Raw genomic sequence first — 20,180 nt, 5'->3', positions numbered from 1 at the left:
TACATGGCACTGAAAATGCTTCTTGTCAGATGGTCCCTGTGCATGTATTAGGTCAGTGAAAGAAAGATTAAATTTTTTCCATTTTCTGCTGCACACTGATTTGATAAGCACATTGTTTACATACGACAAGTCTTGTTTCGGCAATTTCCCGTTTTCCTGCTTTTCTGCAATATGGAATAAACTTTTTTCTATAAAATTACAAAACTTTTACGCCTATTTTGATAAATGCTTACGTTTTGTGTCGCAATGTAGTGTCTGTTGTTTCTCAGTTTCCGTGCTGCTGAAGTTTGACAAAGCTCTACATGTATAGCGTGCACTTTTTTATTTGCACTCGTCTTCGTTAGAAAACATAATCCACCCCACTGACACATAAATTTACAATGGATTTACAGTTCATAGTCGTGGAATTTTAGTGACGATAGCTATATATGAAAGCTTACTCACTCTACGACTCTTAAGTTATATATAAAGATCGTATTATTCTATTTTTCATGTATTGTGCAAATATATATTTTGTGTTGAGTGTTTTATTGTTCAGATTCATTTTTTGTGTTGTGTTGTGAGGGACTGAAATTTATCTTTTCTAAATAATGCTCGTGTTATAGTTCTGTTGGGGCATTAAGAATTTCGTCTGGATATGCGTCTGTATGGACACAAATTTCGAGTTCTTCCAGGATAATCATTATGGTTCCTTTGCGTACACGATGTAGAATTTTCATTGCATTTTATGTTTTTTTCTGCTCTGTGCTTGTGGTTGCGTAAGTGTATGTAAGATGTTAATTGACTACTTTCACAATTGCGCCTGAATACTATAAATCTAATTTAGAAATTCCTACCTGTTTCTCGAATGTAAAATTGGTTACAAACATTGCATGAGTTTTTATAAATTTCTGGGATTATTGGTTTCCTGATTGTGTTTTCTATCGTAAAGTGTGATTGGTGCTACACGGCTTTTCACTTTCGTCTTTTTAAATATTTTATTGAGTTTTCCTGAAGTTCGGACAACGTATGCTGTTGTTTGGTAAGGTGGTTTTATGTAATTTTTTCTTCTATTGTCAGCATCATTTCTATATTAATGATTTGTGTTTTTGGTTGTATGCAATAATCATGTAGTCTGAGTACTATTGCAGGGTTAAAAGCATTCAGTTGTGTTATGTACCGTAATTTTTGTATTTCTTTGCGTGTTGCGTCAGTGTCAAACGGTTGACCATTGATTTAAAGAATGAAAGATTATGTGAAAATGGGTGACAGTAGTGGTTGTTAATGATAATATCTGTCGTGGTAGTTTCCCCATGCAGTTTCAAATACCGCTTATCTAAACTTTCTCAATAGTGTTTTTCGAAAAGAACGTCACCTTGCCTCAAGAGATCCACATTTGAGTTCTCGAAGTATCTCCGAAACACTTATGTGTTGTTCGAACCTACCGGTAACAAATCTAGCACCCCGCCTCTGAATTGCTTCGATGTCTTCCTTTAATCCGACGTGGTATGGATCCCAAACACTCGAGCAGTACTCAAGAATAGGTAGCACCAGCTTTCTATATGAGGTCTTCTTTGCAGGTGAACAACACGTTCCAAAAATTCTCCCAATAAACCGAAGTCGACCATTCACCTTCTCTACCACAGTGCTCACATACTCGTTCCATTTCATATCGCTTTTCAACGTTAAGTTCAGACACTTAAACGACTTGACTGTGTCAAGCAGGACACTACTAATGCTGTATGCTTGTTCTTCGTACTCATCAGCATTAACTTCCATTTTTCACATTCTGAGCTAGCTATATCTAAAGTAAGCCAGTTTGAAATTAAAACTGTTTCTTCTCCTGTACCGGGGCTATTCGGAAAATGAGGTCCGATCGGGCGTGAAATGGAAACCACAGTGAAAATCCGATGAAGCTTTGCACAGTTGTATTGGGCAGTGTCCCTAGTATGACCATAGATCGCGTCACGTCGCTCTTTTCAGTTCTGAGCGCACAGTGAGTACGTAAAGATGCCTAGAAAGTAGTGTCTCTCGCCAAGTATGATGCCCTGATTAGAGATTTCATCTGATATTATGTAGCCTACATAACATAACTGTCATACGTTTCCTGCTTTCTTGACAATTCTCGGCCCCACTCTGCAGAGGCAATGAAGAAGCTATTGCAGTGTTTTCGATGGGAAGTGTTTGATCACCCACAATACAGCCTGTAATTGGCTTTCCGGGTTTCATCTCTGCTCTCATGAACCGCTGTCTATCAAGACAACATTTTGGCACAGACAACGAGCTGTAAACCAGTGTAGAGAATTGGTGGAAAGCAAAGGCAGCTGCCTGCTATGACAAGGGTATGGAAATGTTGTTATAACGTTACGACAGACGTCTAAGTCGACGACTATGTAAAGAAGTAGCTCGAAGGTGTAGCTAACTTTTGCAAATATAACACAGTGGTTTTCATTTCGCCACCGATTGGAGCTTACTTTCCCAACAGCCTTTGTATTAATAAATACATTGGTCGTATGACAAGTAGTGGCAACACGGTTATAATTGATACCAGAGCCGGCCGGTGTGGCCGAGCAGTTCTAGGCGCTTCATTCTGGAACCGCGCGACCGCTACGGCCGCAGGTTCGAATCCTGCCTCGGGAATGGATGTGTGTGATGTCCTTAGGTTAGTTAGGTTTAAGTAGTTCTAAGTTGTAGGGGACTGATGACCTCAGATGTTAAGTCCCATAGTGCTCAGAGCCATTTGAACCAACTGATACCAGATTCTACTGACAGACGTTCACCGTATTACATGCTCTCACTATAACTTCCCCATAACTAGATCACCTCCACTACAGAGATTAAAAGCGTCGGGCACCGTCAGCTCATCCATCTCTGTCGATGTCTAGTAGGAACTGCCCTACGACACGGACGATGTCTTCTCTTTTAGCGCGTCCCACGAAGCGGTTCCTTCATTTTAGCCACATATCGTAATCGCGCAGATTCTTATGATGGACTGATCGTATTCGCGCGGATTCTTACGGCGGATATTCCACTATTTTCCATCCTCACGTACGCAGGGGCTCCCGCACGGGGTTCGCTATGTGCCCCGTGCGTTGTCATGGAGGATGATGGGATGCTATGCCAGAAAGAAATATAATTGTGCGCTCTCACCTAACCTTTTACCAGTTCAGTCTTGATAAATGCACTTTCTTCGAGTTTCCTAAACTCACTGTTAGGGCGCTCGAATTGGCCTTCCGCAATTTCACACAGTACACACATCAACTGACTCAAACACAGCTGTCGCCGCTCACTACAGTACTTAGCTCACCTTCTGTTATCATGTACAGATAGCGGGTATGCCATTTACCGTACATCCTTCGTCTTATGGCGGTGTTACCACTACTTTTTATCCAACCCATGTATGACAGCAACTGATCCCGCAATGCAGTTGCCCTTAGTATTCCATTTAATTGTTTGTAATTTTTTTCTCAAATTCGAAATATTTCTGTGATATGGTGAAATAATAAAATTATTCCAACTCACAGACGCTTGAAATCACTATATTGTAACACATAAAACGTAAATAAGTACCAAAATGAACGTAAGATATCAAATTTAATTTTTTATAGTTTTATACAAAAAACTGTTTTTGTATATTTCATGAATACTTGAAAACGGCAAACTGTCGAAACGAGACTGTCATATGTAAATAACGAGCCAATAAAATCAGAGTGCAACAGAAAATGGAGAAATATGTAATATGTCATTCACAGTGAAACTGCCTCGGAATACCTACTTAACCTATACGGGAATTTAGCCATCTAGTGGTTATTCTCATCAGTACATTCTATAAATAAGTTAATATAGTTGACTAAGATATTTTTTACTAACTTTAAAAATGGTAAGATATTCATATATCGTGAGACAAACTGAATCAGTTAAGAGATACTAGCCAGCTGAAATCAATTACTTTTCTTCATCGTTGCAGGAGTTGGAAATTTTAACTGTGTTCGCAGTAGATGAGATATCTAACATACGCCAGTGTAATGTGATAGCTCAAGACCCGGAGGTAGCCGATTCGAATCCTGATGGTAGAGGAAAATTGTCACCAGTCTTTGACCGGTAGGTGATGGCAAAACGTCTACAACACTAGGACACCTTTAAATATTTTATAAAATCCAGATTCAAGATCGGAAACAGCGTCAACTGTTTTTATGCCGTAGCTCCTTCTTCAGTTCGTTTTAAACGCCCCCGAATTTCCACACTTTCGGTACCTGCGGGTTCAACGGCTTCACTGTAGTTTTACATCTAGTGCTGTCTGCTAAAATAAACTCTGTCTGACAGACACAAAAAGGAGCTCAGTGAAACCTAAAAGAGGTTTTACCTTGAACGTAGTCGAAATTATTAGAACATAATCTAAAAATGCTAATACTGCCGCAGATACTTACGTATGGCGAGGATGGCTGTGAGCTTGACAGCCATCTGCGGTGGTTCACACTCATATACGAACGCCTCCACGACGTACTGAGCGAAACTGAGGCAGATGATGGCCATCTGCGATGGTTTCAGCACGAGCGTTGACACCCAAGAGAACAGGAATGCTGGGATGGGCCCAAACGCATCCATGAAGTACGCGTACTCTGCCCCAGAGCTGGTGTTCATGGTACCCAGCTCAGCGTAGGCAAGCGCACCTGCCACAAACAACAAAACATCTCGCTTATATTTCGAACAGCACACAGCATAAAGCATTTCTCGTATTTAAATTGAGTGGAAGTGCTCTATAAGGAAACTAGTTGACATCAGAACCTGTTCTATGAAGCAGCTAGTGCTTACACTGATAGAAGGGTTATTCATTTAATTTTCCTATTCTGTTCTGTCATTTGTATAATTTTCGTTCACTTGCTCACACTTATGTTCGATTCGTCATTTCTCATGCGCTGGATAGTAAATTGAAACTGAACACTCTCAGGAAATAAATAAATAAATATCTAAGAAGACCTATCTATCGCTTGCGCCTTGGTCCCGCATTGTGCATGGGGTTGCGTGGTTAAATCGGATTTGGGATGTTAATGTGAAGAGGTGGCCGGATGCCCTTTCTGCTGCCATCCCATACCCCCAGGACGGAATCAGAGTACCCCATCTGTCTGCGTCTAGTATAAATCATGGAAAAGTGCGGATGTGTGCCAAATGTCTGTGAGTCGTGTAACTGAGGCGGGACGTGGGGACCAGCCCGGTATTCACCTAAGGGGTGTGGAAAACCGCCTAAAAACCACATCCAGGCTCGTCGTTAATCCGGCAGGCTGATTCTATCCGGGGCCGGCGCGCCTACCCGAGTCCAGGAAGCAGCGCATTAGCGCTCTCGGCTAACCTGGCGGGTAAAATATCTAAGAAGACCGTTGTGTTGTTTTTAACGATATGGAGTGAATGAACACCATTATGGCACCCAATCATGCTACAGTAAAAAATACTTGTTTGATTGGGAGGTAGATTGCTGAATTAGGCCTAAAGAAAATGAATCAAAAAACATTACGTAAAAAATAACGTTTTTTGGCTTTCACCTGTGTTCTTTTTATCATGGCTATCGATTTTTATTAATGTGTGAAGTGGCACGTCTCTAAGGAAAGAAGAAAAACTTAAGACTACACACAAGGCGTGGTGTCAGGCGGACATCAGAAACAAGGCCAGCGACAAGCTGCTAAGGGAGTTGCGGTGCTGTAATGGCTAGGCGAGGGCAACACCCTCGGGCAACAAGGTGACTTGCAGACGCCGGCATACAGCCAGAATGTTACCTTCGGAAGAGACAGAGAAAACATCTCTATAGGAAAAACTTCCACAAAAATCCCGCAGAAACCACTATACAAACGGCCAGTGCAGGGGGCCAAGACAGTGGTTACCAGGAAGTAGTACAACAGCCGAGTCGCCGGTACTAGTCACTACAGAGCGACACATTGATTTTGAGATCTTAAACCTGTGACAGTTTTATACACACTCGAAGTAGGAGAACTGAGATTCCGATAAGTATCCACCAACAGTTATTATCTTGTGTTCCTGCTTGTTGGTAAAGAACAAGCTCTTTAGAGTTTGTCTCTAGTAGTAACAACGGGTATTAGCTGATATCTTCTGTGTGACAGAATACAAAAAGGAACAAGGGCTGCTTCACACTTGTCTTCTATTGTCGGAACGAGCTGCAAGCAGAGTGCTCAAGTCTTGTAGCGAAAGTTGAAACTCAGGAACTGGGAGTTGCTGCAAAGGACTGACATGTAGGGTGGGCGTATTCATTTACACACATCAAAAAAAGTTTTGCATCACTTCGGTTCCGAGAGTCCTGGAACCTGTACAGAAAATTGGAGTAGAGATCAACATAAACATGATTTCCGCCCTTTCTATTGCTCATGGAATTCACTCGTTGCATGTTGTACCACCACACAACGAGACCTTCAGAGGTGGTGGTTCAGATTGTTGTGCACGCGGATACCTCTAATACCCAGTATCACGTCCTCTTGCATTGATGCATGCCTGTATTCGTCGTGGCATACTACCCACAAGTTCATCAAGGCACTGTTGGTCCGGATTGTCCCACTCCTCAACGGCGTTTGGGTGTAGATCCCTCAGAGTGGTTGGTGGGTCACGTCGTCGTTAAACAGGCCTTTTCAATCTATCCCAGGCATGTTCGATAGGGTTCATGTCTGGAGAACATTCTGGCCACTCTAGTCGAGCGATGTCGTTATCCTGAAGGAAGTCATTCACTAGATGTGCACGACAGGGGTGCGAATTATCGTCCATGACGACGAATGCTTCGCCAGTAAGGTGTCGATATGGTCGGAGGATGGCATCACGTTTCGTACAGCCGTTACGGCGCCTTCCATGACCACCACCAGCGTACGTCGGTCCCACATAATGCCACCCCAAAACAGCAGGGAACCTCCACCTTGCTGCACTCGCTGGATAGTGTGTCTAAGGCGTTCAGCCTGACCGGGTTGCCTCCAAACACATCTCCGACGATTGTCTGGTTTAAGGCATATGCGATACTCATCGGTGAAGAGAACGTGATGCCAATCCTGAGCGGTCCATTCGGCATGTTGTTGGGCCTGTCTCTACCGCGCTGCATGGTATCATGGTTGCAATGATGGACCTCGCCATGGACGTCGGGAGTGAAGTTGCGTATCATGCAGCCTATTGCGTACAGTTTGAGTCGTAACACGACGTCCTGTGGCTGCACGAAAAGCATTATTCAACATGGTGGCGTTTCTGTCAGCGTTCCTCCGAAACATAATCCGTAGGTAGCGGTTATCCACTGCAGTACAAGCCATTGGGCGGCCTGAGCGAGGCATGTCATCGACAGCTCCTGTCCCTCTGTATCTCCTCCATGTCCGAACAACATCGCTTTGGTTCACTCCTACACGCCTGGACACTTTGCTTGTTGAGAGTCCTTGCTGGCACAAAGTAACAATGCGGACGCTATCGAACCACTGTACTGACCGTCTAGGTATGGTTGAACTACAGACAACACGGGCCATGTACAGTCGTGGACAAAACGAGCGAGACCCCTCGCCTTTTCGTTATGCTGATCCGCACAACTTTAAAGTCTGCTACACAGCATAACAGGCAAGGCGACGAAGTGCTACCAACATTCTATGCACAGGCGTGAAATTGACAAACTATCCGAATTTTCTCACTCTGATTTCAATCATGTGTATGACTATATTAATGCTGATTAGTGTGTTAAACACAACACGTAAATATAAGATATAAATGAAAGAAGAAACTCTAATTAGTATTAACTGCACTGAATTTCAGCTTATCGAGAAAACATAACTGTTTTAATAAGACAAAGTACCCCAGATCGCCACGAATTAACAAAACCGATTTTAAGGGCTGGGTAGACAGTTAGACGGTCAGGAAAGTGAGACTACTAGAGTTCCATTTTTACCGATTTAGGTGACGAAATCCTATCAACGAAAAAAGCTACGACAGTTACTGAAGATGAGGGCCGCATCAATAATTCCCCCTACTCTTTATAGGAAATTTTCTAGTTGCAGTCGATACGTCAGCATATTACTCGTAGCCATGCTTTCGATCCAAATCACGTTTACAGGAATGCAACTAAGATCCATTAGCATATACACGTGGTAATTCAGATACCAGTATTAATGCCACCACGTTTTAGAAGTGCGAGCATTCCCATTGCTAGGTAGCGTAAGAAACACTACGGCTAATGAACGTTTTATGGTTGTGGCGAGTCTAATGGATAATTCGAAACATTGTAGAATACGTTTGGCAGCTATGTAGGTAGAATTGTCCTACTAAATTTACTCGCTAATAACAGTATTTTGTTATTTCGATAAACATCCCGAATGATTGACACATAAGCGGTGACATAAAGGTAGAAAGTTCTTGTTTTTGAGTCCAGAAAGCTCTATACAACAGAAACTGCAGATCATTTTGCCATTTTCATTGCGAAATTGCCGGCTTATTCAAGTCTAGGGTAATAATAGAGGGCTGTTTGCCTGGGTAGTCTGCTAGAGCAGTGAAAGGTGTTTGCTACTGCAAGGGAGGTCTGGTTTGTTTTTCGGTTCTAATCTTGATGGAGGCAGATAGACTAGCAGGAAAGCAATTTTAAGAAAGTCTCGCGCCCCCAATACGTTTTATTGCTGCCTTTATTCTGTACCGGCGCCCTGTGGATGTAAATATGAAGATCTTGTAGAACTTCATACCTCTTACTGATTACTTTTTCCGCTTCTGTCAATAACTGAATTGACTTACGTGTGGCACTGAATGATTTTTAACTGAATTTCGTTATGAATCTTCACGCATTGCTAAATTTGCACATTTTGATGGTAGGTCAGCAACGGTAATCCAGTATGACTGGTCTGAACGTTGACACAGACCGTTTTGCAGCCAAATACGGATAATACTTTGCTAATTCGTAACGATCTGGGTACTTTGTCTTACTAAAACAGTTATGTTATCTCGATAAGCTGAAATTCATATTTATTAGTACAGTTCATACTAGTGTTTCTTCTTTCATTTACATCTTATATTTACGTGCTGTGTTTAACACACTAATCAGAATTAGTATAGTCATACACATAATTGAAAACAGTCTGACAAAGTTCGGATATTTTGTCAATTTGACGCCTGTGCATAGTATGTTGGTAGCACTTCGTCCCCTTGCCTGTTATGCTGTGTAGCAGACTTTAAAGCTGTGCGGATCAGCTTAACGAAAAGGCGAGGGGTCTCGATCGTTTTGTCCACGACTCTACCTCCTTCCTGGTGGAATGACTGGAACTGATCGATTGACGGACATCTTCCGTCTAATAGGCGCTGCTCAAAATGGTTCAAATGGCTCTGAGCACTACGGGACTTAACATCTATGGTCATCAGTCCCCTAGAACTTAGAACTACTTAAACCTACCTAACCTAAGTACATCACACAACACCCAGTCATCACGAGGTAGAGAAAATCCCTGACCCCGCCGGGAATCGAACCCGGGAAGCCGTGCGTGGGAAGCGAGAACGCTACCGCACGACCACGAGATGCGGGCAAGCGGCGCTGCTCTTGCATGGTTGTTTACATCTTTGGGCAGGCTTAGTGATATCTCTGAACAGTCAAAGGGACTGTGCTGTGACACAATATCGACAGTCAATGTCTATATTCAGGATTTCTGGTGACCGGGGTGATGCAAAACTTTTTTCATGTGTGTATTTGCAAAGGTATTAAGTCACTGTAAAACACGTCTCCGAACAAGGTTGAACAATCGGAAAATACACGGTACAGACACATTAATATGACCACCGCCTATTTTCGACGTCAGTGTGCAATAACCACTCACAGACGGCAGGTGGTAGCACTAACACCGACACGAAAACAAGGCAGTCGTAGTCGTAAAGCTCAAACGCAGCGATTTATTTGACGTCCAGAAGGGCATTATCATTGGCTTTCGGACCAAGGGTTGTAGAGTTTCCGAAGCGGCTAACTTCGTAAACTGTTTCAGTGCAGCCGTTGTTATGATAGACCACGCGTGGCAAAATGGCGCTATCCAAAACCGGCGCCAAGGCGACTGTGGTGCATCGCGGGCCATAGACAACAGGGGTGAACGATAGCTGCGGAGATGTGTCCTACTGTTGAGAAACTGGCCGCTGCCAACAGTGTCTTCTCAACGACCGTTCAGCGAACGTTGCTGTGTTAGGACCTCCGCAGCAGGGGCCTGGTCCACGCGCCCGTGCTGACTGCTGTTCATCGGCAACAAAGGCTGGAATTTGCACGGCAGTACTGCAACTGGATGTCGACTGAGCGGCGACTGGTAGCCTTTTCAGATGATCGCGTTTTAAACTCCTTGGCGCGTACGGCGTGAAACGTGTGAAAACAAATATCCTGGCCGCGCAGGATTAGCCGAGCGGTCTGGGCGCTGCAGTCATAGACTATGCGGCAGGTCACGGTGGAGGTTCGAGTCCTCCCTCGGGCATGGGTGTGTGTGTTTGTCCTTAGGATAATTTAGGTTAAGTAGTGTGTAAGCTTAGGGACTGATGACCTTAGCAGTTAAGTCCCATAAGATTTCACACACATTTTTTCAAATATCCTGCAACAGTCGTTGGAAGAGTTCAGGCTGACGGAGAGAGCGTTATAGTCTGGGTAATGTTTTTGTGGCATTCCCTGGATGATCTCGTCATTCTGGAAGGTACAACGGATTAACACAAGTATGCATATATTAAACTTCCTGGCAGATTAAAACTGTGTGCCGGACCGAGACTCGAACTCGGGAACTTTCTCTTTCGCGGGCAAGCGCTCTACCGACTGAGTTACCCAAGCACGACTCACGCCCCGTGCTCACAACTTTAATTCCGCCAGTACCTCGTCTCCTACCTTCCAAACTTCACAGAAGCTCTCCTGCGAACCTTGCAGAACTAGCACACAGTTTTAATCTGCCAGGAAGTTTCATATCAGCGCACAATCCGCTGTAGAGTGAAATTTCATTCTATGCATATATTGTTCGAGACCATGTCCACCACTAAATTCAGTTGGTTTTTCCTGAGCACGATGGCATCGAACAGCAGGATAATGATACATGTCACACAGCTTATACTGTACATGCGTTGTTCGCAGAGCACCAGTATGAGTTTACCGTACACTACTGGCCACCGAACTCCCAGAATTTGAACCCAATCGAGAATCTGTGGGACCATCTTGATCGAGCTGTACGGGCCATGGATTCTCAACCGAGAAACATAGCGCAGCTGGTAACGGCACTGGAGTCAGCCTGGCGCCACATGTCGGTACCTTCCCGAAACTCACTGACTCTCTTCCTGCACGTCGTACTGCAAAAGGACTTCTGACAGGTGATCCCATTAATATCACTGGACAGTGTAAATTGTCCTCAAACTGCTCAAATGGTTCAAATTGCCCTAAGCACTATGGGACTTAACACTTGAGGTCTTCAGTCCCCTAAACTTAGAACTACTTAAACCTAAATAACCTGCCGGCCTGGGTGGCCGAACGGTTCTAGGCGCTACAGTCTGGAACCGCGTGACCGCTACGGTCGCAGGTTCGAATCCTGCTTCTGGTATGGATGTGTGTGATGTCCTTAGGTTAGTTAGGTTTAAGTAGTTCTAAGTTCTAGGGGACTGATGACCTCAGAAGTTAAGTCGCGTGGTGCTCAGAGCCATTTTTTTGAACCTAAATAACCTAAGGACATCACACACATGCATGCCCGAGGCAGGATTCGAACCTGCGACCGTAGCAGCCGTGTGGTTCCTGACTGAAGTGCCTAGAACCGCTCGGCCACCGCGGCCGGCCCTCAAACTGCATTCTTAACTGTTTGAATCCTTATTCACTTCCTAAGGAGCCAAAAACTTCTCCTCTCTGTTCCAAAATCACACGTAAATGTAAATGACGTCTGACTAGGGTCTCCCGTCGGGTAGCCCGTTCGCCGGGTGCAAGTCTTTCGATTTAACGCCACTTCGGCGACTTGCACGTCGATGGGGATGAAATTATGATGATCAGGACTACACAATACCCAGTCCCTGAGCGGAGAAAATCTCCGACGCAGCCAGGAATCGAACCCGGGCCCTTAGGAAAAGGATTGTCGTTCCGTCGCGCTGACCACTTTTTTTAAATTCTCATTTTTTTCGATACTGTTCGTTGCATTTGTTCATTGGGGATGTCCCATGACACCCGCTCAAGTTCAGTGTTGAGCCGTTGACTCAGTTTTTTATTGCAGAGGGCAGCTAACTAACCCTCTGACCGAACACGCTGAGTTACCGTGCCGGTAGCACTCAGCTACCGCGGCCGGACAAATCACTTGTGCTAAGCATCGAAAGAATCTTTCTGCTTCTCACTGCGTTAAAGGTACCTTAGTAGCCCTCAGCTCACATTTTCGTCAACGTTTATTGCGTCAGCCAGGCCACACCTTCGCCCAAACCTAATTATAGGATCTGTGCTGGGACGCGATGTATCATTGCAGACCTCTCTTCTAACGCGGCACACATAGTAAATAAACGGAATGCTACGCAGTAGTGTGTCAAGATCAACTGTAAATTTCTTCCAAAGTTTTCTGTCCCCGAAGGACAGAACCGTAATTACCTAAGAGTCTCAGAGTGGAAAACTAAAAGACGAACGGTGTAGAATAAGCTGGGTAGGAACCAGGAGTCTCTGCACAAAGGTCTGAATGTCTCAAAAATAGAACTTCGGTCTCGCTAATTACCTAAGGCGGCAAGCGTAGAGACGGAGCAACATGTATTCGTTGTTTCGCAGTTGGAATGAGTAACGTGTGCGATGTTTAGCTCAGCCAGTGGCCTTGGTGGAGGCAGGTCGCGATGTTGATGCGGGTCCCACTGTTTAGTGCGCCGTTCATATTAGGGCCATAGGAGCCGCCTTTGATGCTGCCAGTTCTACGAGGTGCTCTATCAACAAACAAGTTTTCCCGTGTTTGGAACAGCGGGTGAAACGCAGCTAGTGACATGCCGTTCGATAGGAGTTGGTCTGTTCAAATCCTGGTGGTGGAAGAAATTTTAGCAACAATGACAGGTAGGAGAGGTTGTTACTGCTCACTAAACGGTAAATTAATAAGCTGAACTAAATCTCAGACCTCTCCAAAATGCGTGAAAGAGCGAGGGTATCTGTCGTCGTTGATGACGAACGTTCCGTTATACTTCACGTGATGTCTGCACGATGCAGTTACTAATCAGACATCTCGCAGAGGCTGGACAAAGTCACTATCCAAGCACCTACTCTAAAAAACTTCTAAGAACACTTTGCAGTATGCCCAAGATATCCACAAGCCCAGGCATGAATACAAAAACTCACTCAGTGAGATAAAAAACAGAAAACCAGTAACAGAATAACCACCCTCAGGATTCAAACTAATTTTCCTTACAATGACGTATAGCTACTGCCTTAAATGTCATTTGTCTAAAATCGTAAAGAAATTCAACTGAGTATACGGTTCTCGGTACAAACTGTGAATTTGAAGATGAAGTCATGAAACAAGGATGCATTTTATTTCTTCTTATACAGGCATGTGGAAGAAATACCTCATTATATAATAACGACCATAACTGCGCACACCAGGAACCAGAAGATAAAGGGCTACCCTACAACGCTTTGGTCTTTTTGTTAGCTGTGGACCATAGCTCTTCCCCGAGCTGTAACTTACACTCATTCTTCTCGTACTCATTTACAATGAGCCTCGTTTGTTTCTTTAGTCTATTCAGAACTATTTTTGGAAATGTCACGTTCCTCGGTATCTTAATTTGTGGTCCCCAATTCTTTAAGATCCCGTTCAAGATTAGGATCAGCAACAGAACTTGTTTCTTTTCTCCACAAAATACGCAGATGTCTGCTTGGGTAGCGTATTTGGGCTCATTTATTACTTATTTACCTATTGTTTATTATTATCCATTATTTATATTTATTTACTACACTCCTGGAAATGGAAAAAAGAACACATTGACACCGGTGTGTCAGACCCACCATACTTGCTCCGGACACTGCGAGAGGGCTGTACAAGCAATGATCACACGCACGGCACAGCGGACACACCAGGAACCGCGGTGTTGGCCGTCGAATGGCGCTAGCTGCGCAGCATTTGTGCACCGCCGCCGTCAGTGTCAGCCAGTTTGCCGTGGCATACGGAGCTCCATCGCAGTTTTTAACACTGGTAGCATGCCGCGACAGCGTGGACGTGAACCGTGTGTGCAGTTGACAGACTTTGAGCGAGGGCGTATAGTGGGCATGCGGGAGGCCGGGTGGACGTACCGCCGAATTGCTCAACACGTGGGGCGTGAGGTCTCCACAGTACATCGATGTTGTCGCCAGTGGTCGGCGGAAGGTGCACGTGCCCGTCGACCTGGGACCGGACCGCAGCGACGCACCGATGCACGCCAAGACCGTAGGATCCTACGCAGTGCCGTAGGGGACCGCACCGCCACTTCCCAGCAAATTAGGGACACTGTTGCTCCTGGGGTATCGGCGAGGACCATTCGCAACCGTCTCCATGAAGCTGGGCTACGGTCCCGCACACCGTTAGGCCGTCTTCTGCTCACGCCCCAACATCGTGCAGCCCGCCTCCAGTGGTGTCGCGACAGGCGTGAATGGAGGGACGAATGGAGACGTGTCGTCTTCAGCGATGAGAGTCGCTTCTGCCTTGGTGCCAATGATGGTCGTATGCGTGTTTGGCGCCGTACAGGTGAGCGCCACAATCAGGACTGCATACGACCGAGGCACACAGGGCCAACACCCGGCATCATGGTGTGGGGAGCGATCTCCTACACTGGCCGTACACCACTGGTGATCGTCGAGGGGACACTGAATAGTGCACGGTACATCCAAACCGTCATCGAACCCATCGTTCTACCATTCCTAGACCGGCAAGGGAACTTGCTGTTCCAACAGGACAATGCACGTCCGCATGTATCCCGTGCCACCCAACGTGCTCTAGAAGGTGTAAGTCAACTACCCTGGCCAGCAAGATCTCCGGATCTGTCCCCCATTGAGCATGTTTGGGACTGGATGAAGCGTCGTCTCACGCGGTCTGCACGTCCAGCACGAACGCTGGTCCAACTGAGGCGCCAGGTGGAAATGGCATGGCTAGCCGTTCCACAGGACTACATCCAGCATCTCTACGATCGTCTCCATGGGAGAATAGCAGCCTGCATTGCTGCGAAAGGTGGATATACACTGTACTAGTGCCGACATTGTGCATGCTCTGTTGCCTGTGTCTATGTGCCTGTGGTTCTGTCAGTGTGATCATGTGATGTATCTGACCCCAGGAATGTGTCAATAAAGTTTCCCCTTCCTGGGACAATGAATTCACGGTGTTCTTATTTCAATTTCCAGGATTGTATTTAATTAATGATTCCAGAGAATCAGTTCTCCATTTCGCATGGTGCATGTCACCTTTACCACGTCCATGTATAGTTCGTTCGCCCTGTCTTATCGGGGTAATGAACTTCTTTCAGTGTTTCCTTTCCCTGACTTCTAAATTCTCTTCCAGACGGTAACTATTCATTGCCAGGCACTCCGCTGTGCCAGAGATTCTGGCCGGCTGACTGTACGGTAGTGTCTCAGTTTGTCGGTAGGCATGGATCATGTGTTGTAAACACATATAGTCTGCTTGTACACCATTTCAACCCTCACAGTCATAGATGTCAGTGTTTATTTCTCAGCAATGTTCCGTTTTATCGGCGATCGTAGGTACTTGAGCTTTCGTACCCACCTGACTGTACGTCATTTACATCTAAATCTCCAGACGCTGGCAAAATATTAGCTATGTACTTCGTTTGCTCATAGATATGGAGGCTCTCATTGGTCGCTTTAGTTTCGAATGCATTGACTTGTTTTGTGAATGAATATAGGAATTCGGAAAGATCGTAAAATCATCTGCGGAACATAGGCAGTCGATTTTCAGGTATGCTTCCTACAAATGTATTTATTTATTTGTAATAGTATTGTCTTTCATGAGACTGAATCATTACAATTTCAGGTGAGTCAAACTATATTTTTCTAAGATGTCAGATGTAATGTCAGGGTCACTGCTACATTTTTAGGAGAAAATAACATTAGAAAATGTGTACAAACTTTTGTGCGCAGTATCGCAACACAGAGAGAGTGTCTGTGTTATATTAAGCTTTATATCTCTTGACATTCTTGTTACAGCACACACAAGGGATAGCCCCAGGAATTTGGCATGTGAGCAGTGCTCTTGCGTGCGTGCCATAGCTGTCTCACTGCACACTTCCCCCACTTCACACCACATTCTCTGAGCGTGAGGAGGGTGAAGAAGGGGAAACAGCAAACGCGCTGCATTTAGGTGGCAATACAGTCGCACTACATACGGCTTGATTTAATATTTCTCAACAGCATAGGTCACAAACAAATCAAATTTTCAGTATTCTTTATTTTTTTCTCGCTGTTGGCATAGTATAATTTTTATCTGATACAAACTCTCGGCATATGCCAGACGCAGACAACTTCACAGATTTTTACACTCAGGTTGACACTTACTGTGACTTATTTAATTTCACACACAAAGCTAATTGAAATATTTCATCACGTTTGCAACCTTATTGTGGAGAACACTGAACACTCCTGGATAGTTTTAACGTAAAATAAGTTGTCTTTTAAATGGGGATTTCACCACAAGTCAAGCTGTTTCGCCGGCCGGAGTGACCGTGCGGTTCTAGGCGCTACAGTCTGGAGCCGAGCGAACGCTACGGTCGCAGGTTCGAATCCTGTCTCGGCCATGGATGTGTGTGATGTCCTTAGGTTAGTTAGGTTTAATTAGTTCTAAGTTCTAGGCGACTGATGACCTCAGAAGTTAAGTCGCGTAGTGCTCAGAGCCAGCCAAGCTGTTTCATATACACATGCATAGGGGCGCTTGCAGTTGAAATGACAAATGTTCTCGAAAACAGCTCGAAAACAGATGTAATATTGTCAGTGAGCTCAAGAGAAAATTATCCTCATAATTCTTTCAAGGCACAATGAATTAATCAAACCTCACGTTTTCTTCGGCCTGCTTATGGAAATGGACAGTGTTTCTTGTGACAATTTGTCCTTTCCAGAATGCAATTTTCTTTTTAAATGCATGCCCATCAGCTCAGAAATACACTACTTTTCACCTTGCAATATCTTACTGTGGGCAGTGTGCAGTCACGGTCACGTAAATTCCGATGTCTCCAATCCATTCTAGATGTTCTAATTTTCGTTCCTGTTCTCCTTTTTCTGTTATAAATTCAACAATAGCGGGTTCTAAATCGAAAAATCGTTCTAGGCATTCGCCTTGACATAACCGAGATACTTCGCAGTTATATTTGAAGTCTCCATACTCTTCGAACAATTCCATCGAAAACTGTTGCAGCTAACAAGGGAATAATGCGTGAGACTTCAGAAAATTCACTATCCGTACTAAAAAATTTCATCAGATACTCCATTCCCGCAAATTTAGCACAGAGTGCTTCTTGATGCACAGAACAATGAATCCCGTCGGTCGATTATGGTAATTTTTTGTTCTTTCATCGTCAACTAAGTCTTTAAAGTCTTTCTACATTGTGCTGTAACGTCGTACCGTAGCAGATTTGCGATACCCGTCGATTATGCCGTTGTATATCTACAGGGTGATTCAAAAAGAATACCACAACTTTAAAAATGTGTATTTAATGAAAGAAACATAATATAACCTTCTGTTATACATCATTACAAAGAGTATTTAAAAAGGTTTTTTTTCACTCAAAAACAAGTTCAGAGATGTTCAATATGGCCCCCTCCAGACACACGAGCAATATCAACCCGATACTCCGACTCGTTCCACACTCTCTGTAGCATATCAGACGTAACAGTTTGGATAGCTGCTGTTATTTCTCGTTTCAAATCATCAATGGTGGCTGGGAGAGGTGGCCGAAACACCATATCCTTTACATACCCCCATAAGAAAAAATCGCAGGGGGTAAGATCAGGGCTTCTTGGACGCCAGTGATGAAGTGCACTGTCACGGGCTGCCTGGCGACCGATCCATCGCCTCGGGTAGTTGACGTTCAGGTAGTTACGGACAGATAGTGCCAATGTCTTTAAAGTCTTTCTACATTGTGCTGTAACTTTGTACCGTAGCAGATTTGCGATACCCGTCGATTATGCCGTTGTATATCTACAGGATGATTCAAAAAGAATACCACAACTTTAAAAATGTGTATTTAATGAATCCTGCTGAAATATGAATTGTTCTGCTTCTTGTTCGAGCTGAGGGAACAGCCAATTCTCTAACATCTCCAGATACTGTAGTCCAGTTACAGTAGCACCTTCGAAGAAAAAGGGACCAAAAACTTTATTGGCTGAAATGGCGAACAAATGTACAACTAAATGAAACTTTATAGCTCCCTTAATTCGCCGACAGATAGTGCTTAGCTCTGCCTTTTGTCGTTGCAGAGTTTTAAATTCCTAAAGTTGTGGTATTCTTTTTGAATCACCCTGTATTATGCGATACTGAGAACTCTTATACGTCTTTTCTGTCATTATCATTCATGTTTAAAAACTTGTGAAGTTGGATTTCTAGACTACCTCTTTTTGTAAAAGCAGACACTGAACCTAGCAACTTCCTTGGTTCAAATGGTTCAAATGGCTGTGAGCACCATGGGACTTAACTTCTGAGGTCATCAGTCCCCTAGAACTTATAACTACTTAAACCTAACTAACCTAAGGACATCACACACATCCATGCCCGAGGCAGGATTCGAACCTGCGACCGTAGCGGTCGCGCGGTTCCAGACTGTAGCGCCTAGAACCGCTCGGCCATCTCGGCCGGCACTTCATTGGTACCAAGATCAAATAGCTAATGATAAACGGCGCTGATACCACGTTTCTGCCTAAGTGATGAAAGTCGTGCCGATCAAAAAATGGCGTACCGCAATGAGAAAGGAAATGTCGGCAGTACTGAGCACTCCTTTCTTTCAGGAGTGCTAGTTCTGCAAGGTTCGCAGGAGAGCTTCTGTAAAGTTTGGAACGTAGGAGACGAGGTAATGGCAGAATTGAAGCTGTGAGGACGGGGCGTGACTCGTGCTTAGGTAGCTCAGTTGGTAGAGCTCTTGCCCGCGAAAGGCAAAGGTCCCGAGTTCGAGTCTCGACCCGGCACACAGTTTTAATCTGCCAGGAAGTTTCATATCAGCACACACTCCGCTGCAGAGTGAAAATCTCATTCTGGAGTACTGAGTACTCCCGGGAAGGACAGCAAAAGCCGCACGTCGCGCTCGTGCAGTTGGGCACGCCGTGGCCGGTCCTCCATAGAGTTGCTCGTGGTCAACACTGAGTATAAACCAAAAAGTAATTATAATGTCTTCAACTACGCGAGTTTCTTGACTAGGCACACCATATCGAAAATATTTGACTTCTTGTTTTGCATACCAAAACACAGGATCTTCGATTGTCTTATATCGGAAGCTCTCCCCCTTCATTAATAGACTCACGTACGACCAAAAGTCCACCAGTAAAATGATCAAAACCGAGAAATACACACTCTAAGGAAAAAAAGGCAAAAACCGACGCACCACGAGAGAATTGTCCTAATGGGGCGGAAATCGGTAGATGTGATGTACATGCACATACAGACCAATGATTACGTTTTCAGAAAAATTGGATGATTTATTCAAGAAAAAAGGCTTCACAAATTCAACAACACAACAACGTGTTGGTCCATCTCTGGCCCTGATGCAGGTAGTTATTCGGCTTGGCACTAATTGATAGAGTTGATGGATGTTCTCCTTAGGGATGTCGTGGCCAAATTCTGTCCAATTGGCGCCTTAGATAGTCAAAATCCTGAGCTGGTTGGAGGGATGTGCTCATAATCCTCCAAACGTTCTCAACTGCGGTGATATCTTGCGACTTTGCTGGACGAGGTAGGCTTTGGCAAGCGCGAAGATAAGCAGTAGAAACTTGCCGTTTCCGTGCGTCATTATCTTTCTGAAATGTAAGCCCAGGATGGCTTACCGTAAAATGTAAATGTTGCGTGACTAAGGCCGCCCTTCGGGTAGACCGTTCGCCGGGTGCAAGTCTTCCGATTTGACGCCACTTCGGCGACTTGCACGTCGATTGGGATGAAATGACGATGATTAGGACAACACAACACCCAGTCCCCGAGCGGAGAAAATCTCCGACCCAGCCGGGAATCGAACCAGGGCCGTGAGGACTGACATACTGTCGCGCTGACCCCTCAGCTACCGGGGGGGGGGGGGGGGGCGGA

At 44.7% G+C, this 20,180-nt stretch overlaps 1 protein-coding gene across 2 annotated transcripts in view; it reads right to left on the bottom strand.

The window, feature by feature from the left end:
- Positions 1-20,180, bottom strand: part of LOC126471209 (b(0,+)-type amino acid transporter 1) — a 591,197-nt gene that overhangs the window by 232,255 nt on the left and 338,762 nt on the right. For both annotated transcript variants that reach the window (XM_050099324.1, XM_050099323.1), the window contains exon 4: positions 4,407-4,649. In XM_050099324.1, the coding sequence (XP_049955281.1) occupies positions 4,407-4,649 (243 nt within the window). The remainder of the gene's footprint in view (positions 1-4,406; positions 4,650-20,180) is intronic.

The sequence above is a fragment of the Schistocerca serialis genome, chromosome 3 (assembly GCF_023864345.2).
Source record: "Schistocerca serialis cubense isolate TAMUIC-IGC-003099 chromosome 3, iqSchSeri2.2, whole genome shotgun sequence".
NCBI lineage: Eukaryota > Metazoa > Arthropoda > Insecta > Orthoptera > Acrididae > Schistocerca > Schistocerca serialis.
The sequence above is the reverse complement of the archived record's forward strand: the minus strand, read 5'-3'. Positions and strand labels throughout refer to the sequence as shown.